The following is a 19,365-nucleotide window of genomic DNA, read 5'->3' as shown; positions in this document are numbered from 1 at the left end:
GAGATTCTGAAGTGGGATCACCACATGAGTTAGGATATTCCATAAATTATGGTCCAAGATTAGGATTATAGCTTGGAAAGATGAAGGATGTTGGCTGCTTAACAAATGAAACGACCAATAATTTTCAGAAAAAAGGGAAAATTCAACAAAATCACTCTATATACAGGCAAATTTTTTGAGTATCTGTGTAATACATAAGCTATCTTGGTTGCGGGTAGAGCGACCAAGATAGAGTGACAAAGACAAATTGAGTATTTGTCTAATACACAAGCTATCTTGTGTAGCTGATAGGAAATGTATTGAATATTGTCTAACACACAAGCTATCGCAGTCGCTGAGCGATAGAAACATATTATGTATAGCCATAAACCTATAGAGGAAGAGTACAAATGGCCTGAATTCATGAACCATACATTCAATTGAGAAACAAACAGTTGAACATACTGATATGGAATTTTACCAAAGAAAATACTGGGCAACAAAAATTAATATCAATATTTACTTATTTTTACACAAAAATTATGTACAACATTTTTATCTTTGGGTTGGAAGATGCCCATGATTCCATTACAAATTTGGTACTGTGGAAGAAGCCAAGGAGGAGCACAATAAAACATTGTAACCAAAGAAATGAGGAGTAGATCTTACCTGAAAGACTCATAGACGTGCTGACAAATAGAAAAAATTCCATTATCTAAGGATTACTTGCAGAAGAAAAGTATTTGTTTTTTGAACCCCATAACAGTAAAAAGAATTGGCCCTAAGGGGATTTTGAGGAGTATAGACCCCCCAAAGCCTTTACTCCCTCTCTAGTTAGAAACTGACAATTATGCCCTTAATCATGGGATGGGAAACTGCCCATAAATAAGGTTGTACCAGGTGGCCACATAGGCCCCTAGGCAGAGAGAGGTATGCATTGAGATGGCTGCCTGGAGCCCCAAAAGTGTATGTTCCCCCCTTTTTGAACTTGGTGACAGGATATATTACTAAGTAGTAATTAAGTACAAAGGTTCTCACAAGCAATGAGAGGAGGGCAGCCCACAAGCTCAGTGCTCTAATACAATAATACAATAAATGCTTTAGTATAAGTTTGATAAAAAAAAAAAAAAGGGCGGGGTGGGGGAACGGTTTGCGCCCCAAATGTCATGTGCTCAGCCACTCAAGCTAGTATCAATGAGTAATGAGGGAGATAAATAGAGAGAAAAAGGCAGAAGAGCAATGAGGCATGGGTAAAAGAAAGATCTAAGAGATTGAGGCACCCTCCTTTGCTAAAAGCATTGGCCTCCGTGTTAGGTCACCACCAAATATGATCGAAGTCGCTTGCATAAATGAAACATATGGTAAAAAATGGGAAGGAGACGTCAAGGACGCTGACTCCTATTGTTGGCCAAGAGATATCCTCTTCCAAACCAACCCCCCCCTAAAAAAAAACAAATAAGGGTCAAAACCTAGAGAGTTCTTTGAGTAGAGAAATGGCATCAGCACTCCCCGGTGCCAAGGAAGCCGGTAAAGCAGGAAAGGGTCTTACCATCATAGTCTTAGAAGATTCCCCAAGAACCGCAGGGTACCAAGTTTCCCAGTGAGCAGCCATCAAAATTTAAGTCTATGGGCCCTAGTAAGCGGGACTCCATAGGGAAGACAGAAGGGCTTTGGGGGTTTAAATTTGATAACATCTGACCAATGTGAGACGAAATCCGACTTGGCCGGAAGTTCAAAGGGTTGCATTAGAGACCCACAAGATTGTGCAGTTACGGGCAACCTCCGCAATCGTCATTCTAGGACTATGTCTACCTCTTAAAATCATCAAGTTTCTCCCCCAAGGTAGTCCAAAGAAGAGCCGTGAGGCCCATGATAGAGGCTCTCCAAAAGGAAATCCCTATTTTAGGGCACAATGGTAAGAAGAAAGAGGAAAAAAGAACTACCGATGGATTCCGTGGTCACCCGCTGCTAGTTGAAGTCCTTTAGGGTCAAGTCCCAAAGGAAGAAGCTACACTAGTATATAGAAAAAGGTGAGTATGGGTCTCCTTTGCTTTAGAGCACATACAACAATGATTAGCAAGAGTACGACCTCCTTTCGGAGCTTGTCAAAAGTGAAGTTGCTGTTGAGAATAGAAAGCAAACTAAAGGCCTAGACATTGGGTTGGATAGGAGAGGTCCAAATTTTGCTTGAGGGGGAAGCACTACTGGAAGTCAAAGAAATGGATCAGTAGAAAGAAGAGATAGAGAAGTTCCTTGAAGGGGAACGAGTCATCTGGAATCTATCAGGTCTAGGGCTGCCACTAGGCTGGGTTTGGCCCGAGCCCAACCAAAAAAGCTCAAAAATTTTGTGGACAGACCCGACCCAGCCAGCCAAAAATAGAAGTGTTGGGCCTAACCCGACCCTACCAAAATGGATTCATTTGAAGCCCAAACGGCTCGGGCCTTTTGGTATTTTTTAAACTATTAAAAATGCATTAGGAAGAGGCATGAGGATACGTGGCCACTCAGTTGGCACATCTCCCCCCCACCCCCCTCTTTCCCCATTAAAAAAACAGCCCACTGCCTCTCTCTCTCTCCCCCCAAAAGTTCACATTTCTCTCTCCAGCTTTCTTCTCCAAACAGTCAAAGAAAGCCCAAGGCTTGTGCAAGGGAGACTTCTAATTGCAGAGAGAGAGAAAAAGAGAGGCCAATCAACATGTTGGAGCTAAGGCTTGTGCAAGGGATCCTATTGAAGGTCTTAGAGGCCATTCAAGACCTGATCGCCAATGCCAACTTCGATTGTTCGAACGATGGTTTCTCATTGCAAATCATGGACTCAAGCCATGTTGCCCTTGTTGCCTTTCTTCTCATATATGAGGGTTTTAAGCAATTTTGTGCGATTGTTCTGTGTCAATGGGGATGAATCTGAACACTATGGAAAAGATGCTCAAATGCTCAACAAATGATGATATTATCACCATTAAATCTGATTATTGTGGTGACCCTGTGACCTTGTTTGAGACTCCAAGTTGGAGGACTAATATCATGGTTTGTTTTGGTTGGGTTTTTTTTTTATTTTGACGGGTTTCATAGAGAGAATGAAAGATTGGGTGTCAAGTTGAAATGAAGAGAGAGAGAGAGAGATGCTCTATGTCAGTGGGGATGAATCTGAACAATAAGGCAAAGAAGCTCAAATGCTCATGAAATGATGACATTATCACCATTAAATCTGATTATGGTGATGACACAGTGGCCACTATGAGAGTCCAAGTTGGAGGACTAATATCTTGGTTTTGTTTTGGTTGGGTCTTTTTTTTTTTGATGGGTTTCATAGAGAGAAAGATTGGGTTTCAAGTTGAAATGAAGAGAAAGAGAGAGCGAGAGAGAGATGCTCTGTGGCAATGGGGATGAATCTGAACAATAAGGCAAAAATGATCAAATGCTCATCAAATGATGATATTATCACCATTAAATCTGATTAAGGTGCCGACAATATGACCACTTTGAGAGTCCAAGTTAAAGAACTAATATCTTGGTTTTGTTTTGGTTGGTTTGTTTTTATTTTGATGGGTTTCAGAGAAAGAAAGATTGGGTTTCAGGTTGAAATGAAGAGAGAGAGAGAGAGAGAGAGAGAGATTAGGTTTTATAGAGAGAAATTTTGGATTTTATAAAGAGAGTCACATATAGAAAGATTTAGTTTCAGAGAAAAAGAAATTGGATTTCAAAGAGAGAGATTGGCTTTCAAAGAGAGAGAGAAAGATTGAGTTTCATAGTGAGAGAGATTGGGTTTCTGAAGAAAAAAAAAGAGAGAGAAAGATTGCCTTTCATGGGGGGGGGGAGAGATTGGGTCAGAGAGAGAGATTGGATTTTGGGCTGAAAAGAAGAGGTTTATAAGCACCAGAATTCGGGCTTTTGGACCGGCCACGAGACTATCTGGCTCAATCAGAAACGGCCCAAAAAAAAAGTTTAGCAGCCCAGCCCAAACCCAGCCCGAGAATTCGAACCTAGGCCCGAATGCTGCTCAAATCAAGGCCCGGCTCAAAAGTCTAAGGTCGCAACCCTACCATTGGCACTCCTAATCAGGTCCTGAATTTGAGAGTGAAAAGGTTTACAACAAGTTGAGGAGGGAAATAAGGTCCTCTGTTTCACATTCCAAGAGCGGTCTCCTACAAGTGGGGATCCATACCAAAGGGTTTTATGAAGATTTTGAGCATTGAGAGACTGCTGCATAGGGAAGGCTTGTAACCATAGTTGTTGGTGACGGGAGCGGGATCGGTTCGGATTTCGCTGAACCGCCCTATAGTGGAAGCTCCCTGAGGTTACGATCAGCGTCAATCAACAAGACGAGGAATGAGATCCTTAGGTTTATGGGAGCAAGATCCCATGTCAATGGGTTTGATGTTTTGACTAGCAGGAATTTAAGCTCCATTACACATAAAAATGAGGTTGTCAAGTAGAGCTAGTACGAGTTCCCTTGGTTAAGGAATTGACATATAACGGGGTTCCTCTTGTTCTAATATCAAGATTCTTAAAGTATAGGAATCAAGGTCCTCAGCTGGTTGGCCCCAACAACCCAAAATCCTACCACTCAAAAGTCATCTTCTTCGAATCTAGTCTCCTCTGCTTCCATTGTTTCTCAAAGGCTGGCTCTCGGAAGGGGCAAGAGGACAAGATGAACTACTCTCTTGCTCTCTCTCTCATGCAAAAGAAGCTTTTTAAAGCTTGAAATAAAAGCATATATTCTCATCTCACAACTAAGAGGATTCATCAGTATGATTTCAGAATCTAAAACAATAGGACATCATAAATATAATATTTTAAATCAAATACATATTCTCACAACTAAGAGGGATGGCTTACACAATCGGACTTAATAAAACAATGGGTCGCTCTAGACTACGCCTAGTTCAACTTAAGAATCTAAAATAATGGAACTTTATGCTAGGCGAAAAAAGGAATGGATTTTACCATCATGGAACTTATGATTACTAAATAACGGGAACTTGGGAAGATGGCAATTTCTAACCCGGTATCATCCGTTAATGAAAGTAGATCCCATAAACATGGAACCCAAGATTTTAATGAACCAAAACCTTGGACAATGGTTGATGGGAGTGGGGATCTATTTCAAAATGGAACTAGATTCCACTGATGAATGGAACGTGGTCCCTTTTTCTTGGGAGCGAGGTCCCAAAATCGAAAAACCAAAGTCCCTACAAGATCCCTTGCAGGAACCATGGGATCAAGGTTCCGGAGCGGGATCATCACCCTACCCACAAGGTTCCCTTAACTATGCTTGTAATTAGGAATGAGATTGGCCACATGAATTTAAGACTTTGGTAACCTATCCAAGAATTTGAACAGAAAGAGACTTTGTCAACACAATTCACTTTGAACCTAATGCAAGCCAAGAGACGTTGTCTACGTTGGAATTGTTCAATGATAGGGTCTCAAAAAAATGCAAGGTTTTCCGATACCCAAAGGAAGGCCAAGATATTCGACAGGCAAGGAGTCAGTTTATGCAAAAACAAAAAGGACATCAAGGGGAAACCCAATTCCCAAGAGCTTAGATTGGGCATCCAGAGGAATCCCAATTCCCAAGAGCTTAGATTGGGCACCTCAAGGCAATATAAACTTCAAAGTATGAAGTGCAGCAAAAAACGAGGGTGTTGTCTGTGTATTAGAGGTGAGAGATTGTTTCACAATTGCTAGAAGATTTAAGGCTGGAAAGGAGACCCGAATGGTATAATCTCACAAGGGTTATGTTGAAGACCTTGCAACAACGCAAAAAGAAATGGTGAGATAGTCTCTCCTCGACAAAGACCTTTCGAGGAGGATAGCGGCCCTTTAAGGAAGCGTTGAAAAGGACGAGGAAAGAGGAGGAAGGAATATTAGCCATGTATTCATATCCTCCATCTCCAGTCAAGGTCCCTTTTGGAAATGACCTAGTCAAGCACAGCCTAGTCTACATTGTCATAGGCCTTCTCCCAGTTCAATTTGAGAATAAGACCAGTGGTTTTGGTAAGGCCTCTGGAATGAATAGCTACATGAGCTATAAGAGCCCATCGAGAATGTGGCGGTTTTGGACAAGACCACAATGATGACTTCCCCCTATATCCACAGAAGTGCATAAATATAAACACTAATGCAAATGCAACTGAATCAAATATTCGAACCAGAGAATAGATCCTCAATTTCTTAAGATGGAGACCTTGGTGAGCCAATACTGTTTATTATTTCCCACCTGACTGTGTTTATCATCTTTAGTGGTAGTTAACACCTCAATTTGCAATTGTAGTTAGAACTTGCAAAAATCCATGAACATGACCTTGAAGACTATGGCAGAATTGAATTCCATTAGAAATACTATATACACTAATGAAAAAATCAACAAGGGAACACCAACTTACATGCCTATTTTTTATGAATCAACATATCACATGCTTTTTCTCCTTGAAAATACATAAAAACAAATAAGTAAAGATGGTCTAGCATCAAATAAAGCTCACCGAGTCACATGTTACATGTTCATAATAACAGTTCCATAACCTTCTTATTAAAAAGTAGTTAAAGCCTACTTATAATGTGAAGTTTAATTATAACAATCTTTCATTTCCATGGCCCAGTTGATGAAATACCCAGCATGAAGGCAAATGCAGCCATTCACATAGTAACATAGTTTCCAGAAACATACTTCAGTGAAGGAGCACCCCAAGACAAATGTAAACAATGAATGGGGGAAGGCTTGATATACTCCAGAAAGCAAGGCCCTGCAACATCAGTGAAGCTGATGGTCACCCTCCTTATAGGTCCCATAGAAGCCTCTTAAATTACCATGAGCAGCTACATATGTCCTTAGATACTTGCAATCATCATGGATACTTGCAGGCATGATCGAGATCTTTTTATCCAAGACCACTTTGCGAACTTGAGTCCAGTGGGTTGGCACACATGCATGGGTTCTTTTCCCTATTTCCGTGGCTTGGCAGGTCTCTGCATCACCCTCACCCTTGACCTTCCTCACTTTTTCTTCCCTGCAGTATGCATTTCTATCTATTTACACTCCATGCAACTTAATGAGCTCCTGGAGGAGTTAAAGTCTCCATAGAGTGCTTGTTAACGTGGAAGAAAGAAGGTAAATAGGATGCTAAATGGGCCAAATACACACTTCTAGTCACAGTATGCAGACCTGATCCGGTCTTGAATGAGTGGATTAGGTCAACCTGGCCGAAGAAAAACTAGGTCAAGTTACTTTACATAACCAAAGATTTACCAAAACTCAACGTAAAGTCTATTTAGTCAGATTTAATCGAATCAAGTTTAGAGAGCTGGTCCAGTCACTTGTAATGCCTCCATCCCAACTCCCTCCCTTGTCCCAGCACCCTCCTCCGTCACTCCATCCCTCGTCCCAGCACCCTCCTCCGTCACTCCCTCCCTCGTTCCAGCACCCTCCTCCAGCACAGCACCGTCCAGAGTCCCACCACCCCCATTAGCTCCAGCATTACCCTCCTTCCTAGTATTCTCCAACTCTTCCCTACCTCTCCCACAATTACACACACCTCTAAAGAGCCTTTGCTGCCCAACCCCCTCCTCCTCAACACCAATTGAACTATGATGAAGTCCTTAATCCCCCCGGTCAGCCCACAAGGGCTTCCACTACCGCTTCCTTCCGTCATGCCCACCCTCACCCACTCTCAATTTAAACACCCTAACCTTTTAACCTTAGATGGTCCTTTCTTCCCTGAACTCTGCAAGGAGCTTTGTCCACCTTCATCTAAACAGTATTCCTCCCCCTCCAAGGTGATGGCCAAATAGTTTGGTCACTTGTTGCCTATGGCATCTGTTCGGTTTCCTCATTCGATCGCTCTCTTTGACATACATCACTTCCGTCAGCCCTCTCCTCCCCTCTATGCCGAAGGCCTGGTTTCCCTTTATTCCCCCAAGAACACAGGTCTTCAATTGGATAACCCTAGCTGAGTGGGGCCTTGATAGTGGACTAGTTATAAAGGAGAGGCCTACCCATACCTAATAGATGCACAATGTGCTTGACAGCCGAAGAAACGAACCCTCACCTCTTCATCAATTGCAAGGTGGCCACTGACCTGTGGGGGGACTTGTTACACTTTTTGGGTGGGTATTGGATAACTTCGAGAAATGTCCCCAATCTCTTCACCTAGTTGCACCCACTCCCTTAGGCTAAAGCTGGCATCATGCTTTGGAAGTGTCAGTCATAGCTCACTTTCTAGTGATTTCTTTAGTAAAACTCATGCCAGAGGATTTATTTACCTCTCTCTCTCTCTCTCTCTCTCTCTCTCTCTCTCTCTCTCTCACAACCATATATAGTCGACCGTATACTATATAAACTCTCATCAAATACAGTGAAAGGTACCCAAACTGGCTATCCACCATCCGAACTTATCATCAGATGGTGGAGACAAGAAGTTGTTCCATTGTAAAACAAGATAGGCTTAAAAACAGGGTACAAAGACTCACCTCCATTGGGGCCAGTGAACATTCTTGCCAATCCATGTGCCATTTTTTTTTTTTTAAAGAAAGTTGACTTTGTCAATCAATATACAAGTTGATGGGTGATCGGGGGAGGCGAGGGGAGGGGCGGCTTCTTTCATAGATAGAAATTTGATGAAAAGTAGTTTCATCTAGTAGCTCCACGTTTTTGGTGAAACAGGCCTTGAAAGGATTTCAGTTCCCTAACCTAATCAATGTACCATTTATTATTGTGATTCCCACTCACCGGAGAACAAGAATGAAGACATGGCCCTAGTTTCAGAAACTCCAATGAGATGTTAATCCCCAACTATCATGAGTACAATTTTGAAAGAATAAAATCATAGCACATTCAAGGATACAAGTACGAATAACAAGATATTATTGACATATTAAAGAAAGATGACATGTTGTGGGTAGTTTGAAAGAAATTTATGGAGGAGCCAGAGTCGGGACATGAGGAATAATTTGCTCGATAAAAACACAAGTTCTTTTCATAAGGTTAGCTCACTCTAGTTTGGATACTAAAATCCATTGCCTCCCCATTCCACACAAAAATGTAAAACTTAACAAATAAATAAATAAGATGATTCTATCGATTTCATTTTCAACCGAAAGCTCAAAATAAATGTTAGTTTCTAAGACACACTTATTGAGGAAGAGCGTTCAGAAATATTCTAAGTGAACTGCTTGGGCTTTGTTGATAATGCTTCATCGCTGAGGCAGTAGCCCCATAACATGGAACCAATCTAGAATTAACCGTTCACCACTAAAACCTTACCTATTGAAGGGTGACTTCAAATAATATATTATTACTACTTTTTCAAACAAAAAAATAAAAAGGATTAGGTAATTCCATTTTAACAAAAGGAAAATGGATTATGAAGTTACAATAGGGGACGTTATGAAGGAAAACACAAATTCAAGGATTTTGCAAAAAATGGTACCGGCTGGTCACATAATATCAGCAATTCTACGCAGCTGTGCAGAAATCAGGGAGTCATTTTGGAGCAAAATATCACACAAAACTTTTGACTTTCAATTAAGAAATCATGGGCAATCCATGACTCCAAAGAAAGCCAGCAGTTACTCGGGCAAATTTCTCATCTTCCCTACACCAATATGTCATCAATCTACAAGCCAATTCACAACACTACAGCTAATAAACGCTAACAAGAGCATCAAAATCCCTAAATTCAAGTCACTCGATAGTACATCATTCATGATACAATTATCAAAACAAGAAAACAAGAAAAAAAATGCACAATCAGACAAAACAAACATCAAAACACATGAATCAAAAGAAGAAGAAGAAGACTGAAATAGGGTTAAAGGTGCAAACCTCACACTGGCGCGCATTGCTATGATCAAGCCACTGTAGTAGGCATTCTTGGTGCACAAACTTGATGCTTCCACTGCATGCGCAAGGATACCGAAGGGGATTCTCAGCATCGCCCGGGTTTCTACAGATCCTGCAAACATCGTCTTCTTCATCTTCCTCCTCTTCATTATGTCTCCTGTTCGAGTCATTTGAAGCTTCCATGGCCCGGAAGCTCTCTGGCATGCGCTCCCTCCTCGCTTCCTCTTCCTGGGCCGATGCAATCTCCATCTCCGCTTCTCTCTATCTCCTCAGCAACCCAGGAGGACCCTGCCCCAACCCTCTGCAACTCGCCCCAAAATTCCTTTATATGGGCAGAGAGATACAGAGGAATTTAATTAGAGAGAGAGTCAAAGAACTCGAGAGAGAGGTTGAGGGGGGAGAAGCTTGGGGAGAGAGCGAGGGTAAACGGCGGGCGCACGGGACGACGAGACCCCGTCGCTGCATTTTTAGCTGTTATTATTATTTGTATAGAAACGAGGATCTATACGATCAAAATAAAGCAATAAATATACTAGAAAAGTTTGTCATAGCTTTAAAATATATTTTTATATTTAATTATAAAATTTTTAATATCGGAAATATTGGTGATAGTTTTAAAATATATTTTTATATTTAATTACAAAGCTTCAAAAATTATTATTATTATTTTAAATATATGCCAGTGTGGGGAAGAGGTGCAATTTTATGGTGTCGAGGACCTAAATAATCAAAATAAAGCATACATTCAAGTAGTATCGAAAAATATGGTTTCAATGTTGAAAATATTTGTGACAGCTTTAAAATATATTTTTATTTTTAATTATGAAATTTAAAGCTTCAAAATTAATGTAGATCAAACCGGTATATAAAAACTTAAAAATCTTGAAAATTAGCAATCCAAAAATATATTACAAGATGCACTATTTCCAAAACTGAAAATCTTTTTTTTTTTTTTATGTCCATGCATCTTAATGTCGAGATGATAAATTTGAAATAAAAATAACATCTTCTAATGAAATTTTTGAGATAGGCTTTAATTTAACTGTTTAGAGCCTCGGCTCTATATGATCTTTTTCTTCCATTCGAAATTTCCACTTGCCTTCTCCATGCGCGTTGAAGCCTACCCAGTAGAAGCCGCCAACGCCAAACAAACCAAGGCGGCTGTACTATTCACGCCCTTTCCTAAAATAGCTGGTTGGAAGGACTTTTTGTATGAGAAATTTTGGGATACAAAGCATACTAGTATTCTGAAATCTCAAATAAAAATTTTGGATTTTGATTTCTAACTATTTAGTTCCGAGCATCAAATCTTGTGACCTTTTACTTTTAATACAAAGAGGTCACAATTGTTCTTGTCTCCTAGATTTCAAATCAGGTGGTTGGGATTGTGTCATTGATTAGAATCAAAGTTCAAACAAAAAATTCTCGAATCTACAAAGAAACTATTTCTCTTTTGCACATAGAGGTCATAATCATTCACGTTCATTAGATGTTATATTGGATGGCTTAGGGTGAGTCATGACGTCTGAAAGAAAAATTTTCGGAAGTTTGTGTTTATTTAAATGACACTCTTACAACGACCCAATTTAAAATTTAAGGGATAACGATGATTGTAACCTCCATGTAAATGGTCTCTTTGTAAACAATTCCCATTGTGATATATCATAAGCCATCCAATATGACATCAAATAATTAGTAGCAAATGTAACTTCTTTACTATAAAATAAAATAGTCGTATTGTATACAATCCCTTTATTTTTTATGAAAAGTACTTTTTTAGTGAGATTGAAAAGCTACTACCATCTCAAATTTTGAAACGTAGTAGCTCTTTAAATGGAGCACGGGAAGCACTTGTGCATCAAGGAAAGGCCATGGTAAAAGCCTTTCACATGGAATGTATTTTCACACGTTCATAAGCATCAACCAAACATGTATGACATCATTTTCATCAAGTATTTACATGTGAACCAAACATATCCTAAGATGGATTTTGTAGGGGGGACTCATTCATGAAAGTAAAAAGCTTATATAAGGTTGCATCCTTATACCCTAAAAGTAAGGTGAACCAAAACTTGGAGAACATTCCAATTGATCAACTCGAGTTCAAGATGTATAGTATAAAAGGAAAAAAACAATTTTAAGTCCTAAAAATAATTCATTTCACAACAAGTATCTAAACCTCTACTTTCAAGATATTTGAAATGTTTATATATTTGCTTAATTTGCACCATTTTTTAAATTTTAAATTTCATGATTAGGATTAAACATGTATTTTCAAGCCGTTTATAACATCAAAACTACATCTTCTGGCAAATTTTAGAGGTGCACCTACACATATGGTATAAATTGGGCACCTTACACAAACCATACTACTAATCAAAATCTTATCTTAAAATAAATAGCAAAGCAATATTCTTCAACTAAAAAGCTGGCATGGTACCATATTTGCATGAAAAATTGAAAGTCATACTGAGTCCCCATTTTCATGTTATTCTTCAACTCTCCTATTGAACTATGAAAAAATATCTTGTTTTCCGATGCCAAAAGATATCCTACTGCCAATCGCGTACAATGTTTATCTACTCCTATGCATAAAATTCCACCTAGAATTAATTTTAGGACACTAAATTTTAAGGATATAGTTTATTCAATCAATAGATTAAACTCAATAAAAAATTTCCTAATTGTACCTTATATACACGAGAAACTAATATCTTGATATTGAATAGAAATTATCTAATTTTTAGATGGCGAGATTTAAGTATTAGAAATTGTGTGAAGACTTAAACTTTCCCAAACCTGGGTAAAGGAGGTAGGTTGTGTTAGGTAAGCTGCCAACGTAAAACTTTGTCAAAATTTTCATGAATCATGAATCAATGCTATTTGGAGGGTATGGTTCTTGATGGACCAGAATAGCATATCAGGATTCATATAACCGACTCTAAATAGTTGAAAAAATGCTATAATGGTGATGCTGACCTAAAATTTGTTTATTTTTAGAATAATCATCCATTCTTAAGTGGTTCCCAAAACTTCAGATTGACTATGGGTAAGCCATGCTCCCGAGAGAGAAGAATATACGTGCTCTTCTCTAAGTTTTTTTTTTTTTTTTTGGGGGAGTCAGTGGGGAGGGGGCCCTACCCTTATTAGTAGAATCATGCCTAGGACGTAGCATTGCAAATCGTGAGACACGACTTAAGTCCAACACTTTTCCTAAAACTAGTAAATTAGCGAGGATTTGAACCCCCCTTCTGAATGGAGTTCGATACCTCATTATAGGGCGCCGCAATACTACCGTCAAGGGCCCAATGCATTCTCGAAGTTGATACTATTGAATGGCATTATCACGCTTGCTTCCTTCGCGATGGGTGGCTTTTTAGTTTTTACTACTACCCAATGCATTTTTGGGCTACTTAAATTTGGGACCTGTTTGATAACTGGAAGCAAGTTCAAGAACTGTAAGTTGGAAGTTCCTAAAGAACGGCAAATTAAAACTTACTTAAGAAGTTCAGGGTTTCTATTTGATAACCTCCCTGGGAAGTTAAGAAGTTCATAGTTTATGTGTTTGATAACTCCTGGGATATATGGTAAATATCTTATATTTATATTTACATTGATAATAATATAAATATAAATAAATAATAGTTATAACTTACTATAATATATGATATACTATATTTTATATTTATTTTTAATATATATATATATGAAAATATCTTATATTACATAATATATAATTTATAAATTTATATTTTATATAATATATATAACATGGTATAATATTTAATATAGTGTATTTTACATTTATTTTATTATATAATATATAATATATATTATATAATAAAATATATTTCATTACATAAATTTATAATATATATAACATAATAATATAATTTTTATTTATTTTATTATTATATATTTACATAAAATTTTATAGTATATAAATATATTATATAAATATATATTACATAAATATATATTACATAAATATATATTACATAAATATATAATATATAAATATATATTTTATATAATATATATATCATAGTATAATATATAATATAGTGTATTTTATATTTATTTTATTATATAATATATAATATTTATTAAATAATGAAATATATTATATTACATAACTGTATTATATATAACATAATAATGTATTTTTATTTATTTTATTATATAATATATATTTATATAATATAATATATTATATTATACATTGTAGTTTATATTTATTCTATTAATATATTGTTATTATATAATATTATAAATATCTATTATATAAATAACATATGATATATACATTGTAGTTTACATTTATTCTATTAATATATATTTTTATTATATAATATTATAAACATTTATTATATAAATAAAATATATTATATAATAAAATATATTATATATTATATAGAAAAGTATATTATATATTATACAATAAAATATATACATATATCATATATAACATTCACACATCAAGTTAAAGTTAAATTACTGAACTAACGACTCATTTTTCTGGACTGATCTGAATATATGGATGCAGGCTGCCACGAATTCAGCTTACAAGAATGGTCGGCAATGGTTTATAGCGACCACTGGTGATCCTGACAGTAATGAGGATTTTCGACCTGCAAACAAGCTGGCAAATTCACGTTCTTCTGTTCAAGAGGTTCTGGACAAGGTATTGGGTTTTTGTCATTTTTTATTAAAGGAAATTATATGTCTTCTTCAATGTGGTCTGTTGTCATTTCATGCTTAATTGAATCCTTTCGGGCATATTAACAAGGCATTCGTCAACGTTTGTGATTTATGAATATTTCTTTGATGTTGGTGTAGGATGTTAAAGAAAACCCTATAATGATATATATGAAAGGTGTTCCTGAAGCTCCACGCTGTGGATTTAGTGCACTGGCTGTGAAAGTTCTGTAGGAATATGGTAAGTGTGCATGCTTTGCTTCTTCTTAATCAATTCCCAATGTAATTCTTGCTATATCTTATGGTTGTTATATTCTTATTAATTACCAACAACCTTCTTTTAATTGTAGTCAGTCTTAATGCTTCAAGCTGTATGGACCTGCATTTTGACAGGCAGATTGATGATAATGGATAGTGAACATTTCTATATAAGAAAACCAAACATGGTCCTTGTTCTTCTTAAAGAAACCAAACCTGCCTCTTCATTCTTCTTTGAGAAAGATAATTATCTGATTACATGGTTTATGTCACGACAAACCATAGATGTTGGAAAGATTCCGTATCATTTTAGGAATCAGAATCGTAGAAGATGATTCCTGTTTCTGGAATCGACGTCCTTGCAAGGGAAATTGTGGGAAACGAGATCAACCCAAATGGAATTGAGATCCTTATATATATGGAATCGAGATTCCATCCCATTTGGAATTGAATTTCTGACCTGTTTGGAATGGACCCATATGGTCGAGGTTCCTTCATATATGGAATTGAAAATCAGATGTCTATGGAATTGAGTTTCTAATTTGATGCTTCTCATAGGTTCTGAATTGTTTATTTTGTAGTTCATGGCCTTATGTTCGTGATTCTAATTTGATGGAGAGATTATATGTGGAAATCTAGATTCAACAAATGTAGAATCGAGATTGAACAATTGTAGAATCGAGAATAAATAATTATTAAAAACGATATCTTGTAAGTGTTGGAATTGAGATTCCTATAATAAGGAATCGAGATTCCTGACTTCATAGAAATGAATTTCATGAAGATTCCTTATTGGGATTGCAAAATTGGGACTCCAAATGGGAATTGTGGCCTTGGGTGAGAAATTTTAGTAACAATGCGACAAACAATTTTCTTGTGATTTCAGTGATGTACTTCTCCTTACCATCAATGATTTAAAAATCGGATTGCCCAACACCTAGGCGGTCCAAAAGGTCTGGGCGCATTGCCCAGGCCTAGGTGGCCAAACTTGGCGGTGGTCCCTGAGCAGCTGCTTAGGCGGCCGCCCAGCGCCCTGCCCTGGGCAGCCGCCCAGGCCTTGCGCCCCTCCCAGAGGCGGAAAACTTTTTTTTTTTTTTCAAAGATATAAAAGTTAAGAATGATGGCTTTTAGGTTCATTTGAACCCTAAACCCACCAGAACCCATTTTAGAGTAAAAAAACCTCCAAAAAACTATATTTCATTGGATCGAATCATTGAAGTGTTTCTCAAAGTTTGGAGTTTAAGCAACCAAAGTAAGTGTACTTTTTAGATTGCTTGTTTTACATTGAGATGTCTTCTTCAGGAATTAGTCGAAGTGGAGATCCGAGTTAGAAATATGGATACAACCCGAATCCAAATGACAAAAATTGCGTTAGATGCAATTTTTGTGAAAATGATACAAAATGAGGCATAAACCGGTTTAAGAAACATCTTGCCGGTATTAAGGGGGATGTCGCCCTTTGTAAAAATGTTCTTGAAGCTATCAAGGAGGAGATTAATCAATTTTTAAGTTATAGAAAACAAAAACAAGAACAAAATCCTTGTCATAGATCTATTTCTGCTACTCCTAGATAAAGTGATCCGGGCTGGAAGTATGGGTACAACCCAAAACCAAATGATAAAAATTTTATAAGGTGTAATTTTTGTGAACAAGATACCAATAGGGGTATTAGCAATTCAAAAAACACCTTGCTGGTGTTAGAGGTAGTGTTGTTTCTTGTACAAAGGTTCCTGAAGCAGTATGAGATGAGATTAGACATCTTCTGAGTTTTCAAGAACTAAAAAAGGATGAAAATAAGCCTTATTCTATGGAAGTATCTTCTCCAGTTTCTAGTCGGAGTGGTGATCCGGGTTGGAAGTATGGTTATAACTCGAATCCAAGTGATCAAAATCGTATTAAATGTAATTATTGTGGAAAGGATATTAATAAGGGCATTTATTGGTTTAAAAAACAACTTGCCGGTATGACGGGGGATATTGCCCCGTGTAAAAATGTTCCTAAGGCTACTAAGGAGAAAATTATATAATATTTGAGTTCAGAGAAGCACAAAAAAAAAGATAGAGCAGCCAAGACTCCTAGGCCTGATCTGCACAGACTGCACATACTAGTAAGAGGAAGGTAGAAGAAGAGGAGAAGGAAGAGACAGATTCAGAAGAAACAGAGGAGGACGAGCGTTATATTAAAGAGGGAGATGACTTTGATGATGATAGCCTCGGCTCTGATGCATATAATGAGGCTTGCCCTATTGATATTCCTTCTGATGATGGTGCTGATGATGACTGAAGACTCTTGCCTCTTAGTGCTAATTGCTGAGTGTTGAGTGTTGACTTTTGTTAGACTGTACATTTTTAAATTTATGTATATTTTTGTTATGTTGAGTGTTGACATTTATATCCTACACTTGTATGGTTTTACAGTTTACTGTTTTAACAATATGAATTATCAAAATTCTCTTCTCAACTCCTATCTTTTTTTTCTTTTTTTTTTCAACTTGGAATATGATATATTGGGATTTTTACTTTGTTTTCAATTGGGCAGCCACCCAGGTTCTGGGCGCCCGCCTAGGCTCTAGGCGGCCTGGACTCCCCATACCGCCTAGGACCCGCCTATCGCTTTTTGATACACTGCTTACTGTTATGATTATTCATCATCATTTCTAGTTGGGGTGGGTGCAGGAATCATGTTTCGCCATTTTGCTTTATCAAGGGCCATATCCTCAGTCAGACCAGAAGTTACCATATCTTTTCTCACTACTTCCATCATGTGCTTTGGGGCATTTCCCTTGCCCTTTTAAAGCCTTCAACTTGAAGCAAATAGTCCAGCAAATAGTCCCTCATAACTGGTGTTGTTCTAAGTCGATGTTACGTATGACTAGACCACAAGTCTACTTTCCATCATTTTATCACCTATTAGAGGTGCCATTAAGTTCCCGCGAATGTACTCATTCCGATTTATATCCTTTCTTGTCTTGCCACTCATCCATCTCAACATCATCATCTCAGCTACACTCATTTTTTGAATATGTTGCTTATTAATAGCCCAACATTTATTCCCTTAAAAGATGACTAGTCTTACAGATGTCCTATAGATCTTCCCCTTTAGATTTATTGATAGACAACAGTCACAGAAGACTTTAGAAGTACATCTTTACTTCATCCACCTAGCTCTTATTCTATGAGCAATATCTTCCTCAATCAGTCATTTCTCATGGATTATCAACCCAAAATATTGAAATAATACTTCTTGACGATCGATCTTAACTAATTCTTCATTTATGCTCTTATTATTTTAGCCTTGCATTCTATATATTTTTTCTTAGTCTGACTAAGTTTAAAACCTTTAGATTTTGAAGCGTCCTTCTAAAATTATCTACTTGTACTTTGATTTTGTTAGGTTCAAAAATTTCCTGAACTATGTAAACGCGATACCACAGTTGTCTATATCATTTTTTTTTGGGTACTCCAGTGGGGTAGGGGTCCCTTAATAGGAATGGAACTCAACCCACCACCCTGATTGCCTAGCTTTGAGCCTATTCCTAGTTGTCTAAATTATAAAGAAACAAAAATACAATTTTCTAAATATTACTGTATCTGTATTTGCACTTCTATCTGGTGCCTTATTTTCACTTCTACTCATCTGTGCATGAATTTGTTGTAGCATTATTTCAGTTAGTAACTTAGGTTTCAATACCTTGGAAATTAAGTTGTCATATGATTGAATTTCAGTTTGCAGTTTCCATGTCTGCTATTTTCTCTCATCATAAATAATTATTTTTTGGTTTCCTTTAATGCTAAAAACTGAGTACTTTCAATTTCTCCTACTTGTCCTAAGATGGAACATTACCAGTTTTGTTGATCAATAACGATAGCCTATCAAATTGGAAGAGTGTTTAGTTTTCATTTATATGGTACCAACACATTTCCTTGATAACTTGGTTCCTTTCTTGCTTCCTGATGATCTTTGAACTGAAAAGTGTGGTAGGTTTAAATAATGTGTTATCATCGTGAACATATTCAAATTCCCGAGTGCCGAAAGTTCAGAATGCATGACAAATCCATTGTTAATCTAAATTGTGAATTGTTATGTGCATCCATACAAGATATGGATGCACATTATATCCACGTGCACATACATATATGTATTGGCATCCATGCTTGCACGAGTACTGGTAGGAAATTGGCACAACATACAGTAGCATATATTGCGTTCACAAGCTACCTTGGATTCATGTAGATTTTAGCTTTTCTGTTTCATATTGAAAGTAACCTGAAAAACTCACCATATTTATGCTTAACAATTTCTTCCACTACCTCTTGAGGGAAACAGTTGGTTCTTTACAAGGTTTTGAGAAATTTCGTGTAAAGGAAAACGTGAGAGCAGCTTTAGCTCAATGCTGCTCTCTTTTGCACTCTGCCTTATTTTATAAAAATTATTTAGTTTACAACAAATGCTGGTATGCTTGTTGAAAGTTTGCTTCCAAAATCTAAACTCTAGGGCACTATAAGCTCGTGCGTGCTCGAAATCCCTAGGTTTTCTTCGTGATCCCTTTTTGGAATCTCCAAAGAAGACCCCTAATATATTTTTCA

General features: G+C 37.2%; 1 protein-coding gene across 2 annotated transcripts in view; it reads right to left on the bottom strand.

Annotated features, from left to right (window-relative positions):
* The window catches only part of CER9 (RING/U-box superfamily protein), a 33,100-nt gene extending 22,814 nt beyond the window's left edge, over window positions 1-10,286 (bottom strand). For both annotated transcript variants that reach the window (XM_006850452.4, XM_011627307.3), the window contains exon 1: window positions 9,806-10,286. In XM_006850452.4, the coding sequence (XP_006850515.1) occupies window positions 9,806-10,072 (267 nt within the window). In that variant the 5' untranslated portion in view covers window positions 10,073-10,286. The remainder of the gene's footprint in view (window positions 1-9,805) is intronic.
* Between the last annotated feature and the right edge of the window lie 9,079 nt (window positions 10,287-19,365).

Source organism: Amborella trichopoda, chromosome 13, assembly GCF_054954075.1.
Source record: "Amborella trichopoda isolate Santa Cruz 75 chromosome 13, AtrichopodaSantaCruz75HAP2 v2.0, whole genome shotgun sequence".
Lineage (NCBI taxonomy): Eukaryota > Viridiplantae > Streptophyta > Magnoliopsida > Amborellales > Amborellaceae > Amborella > Amborella trichopoda.
This window is presented reverse-complemented; position numbering and strand designations above follow the sequence as displayed.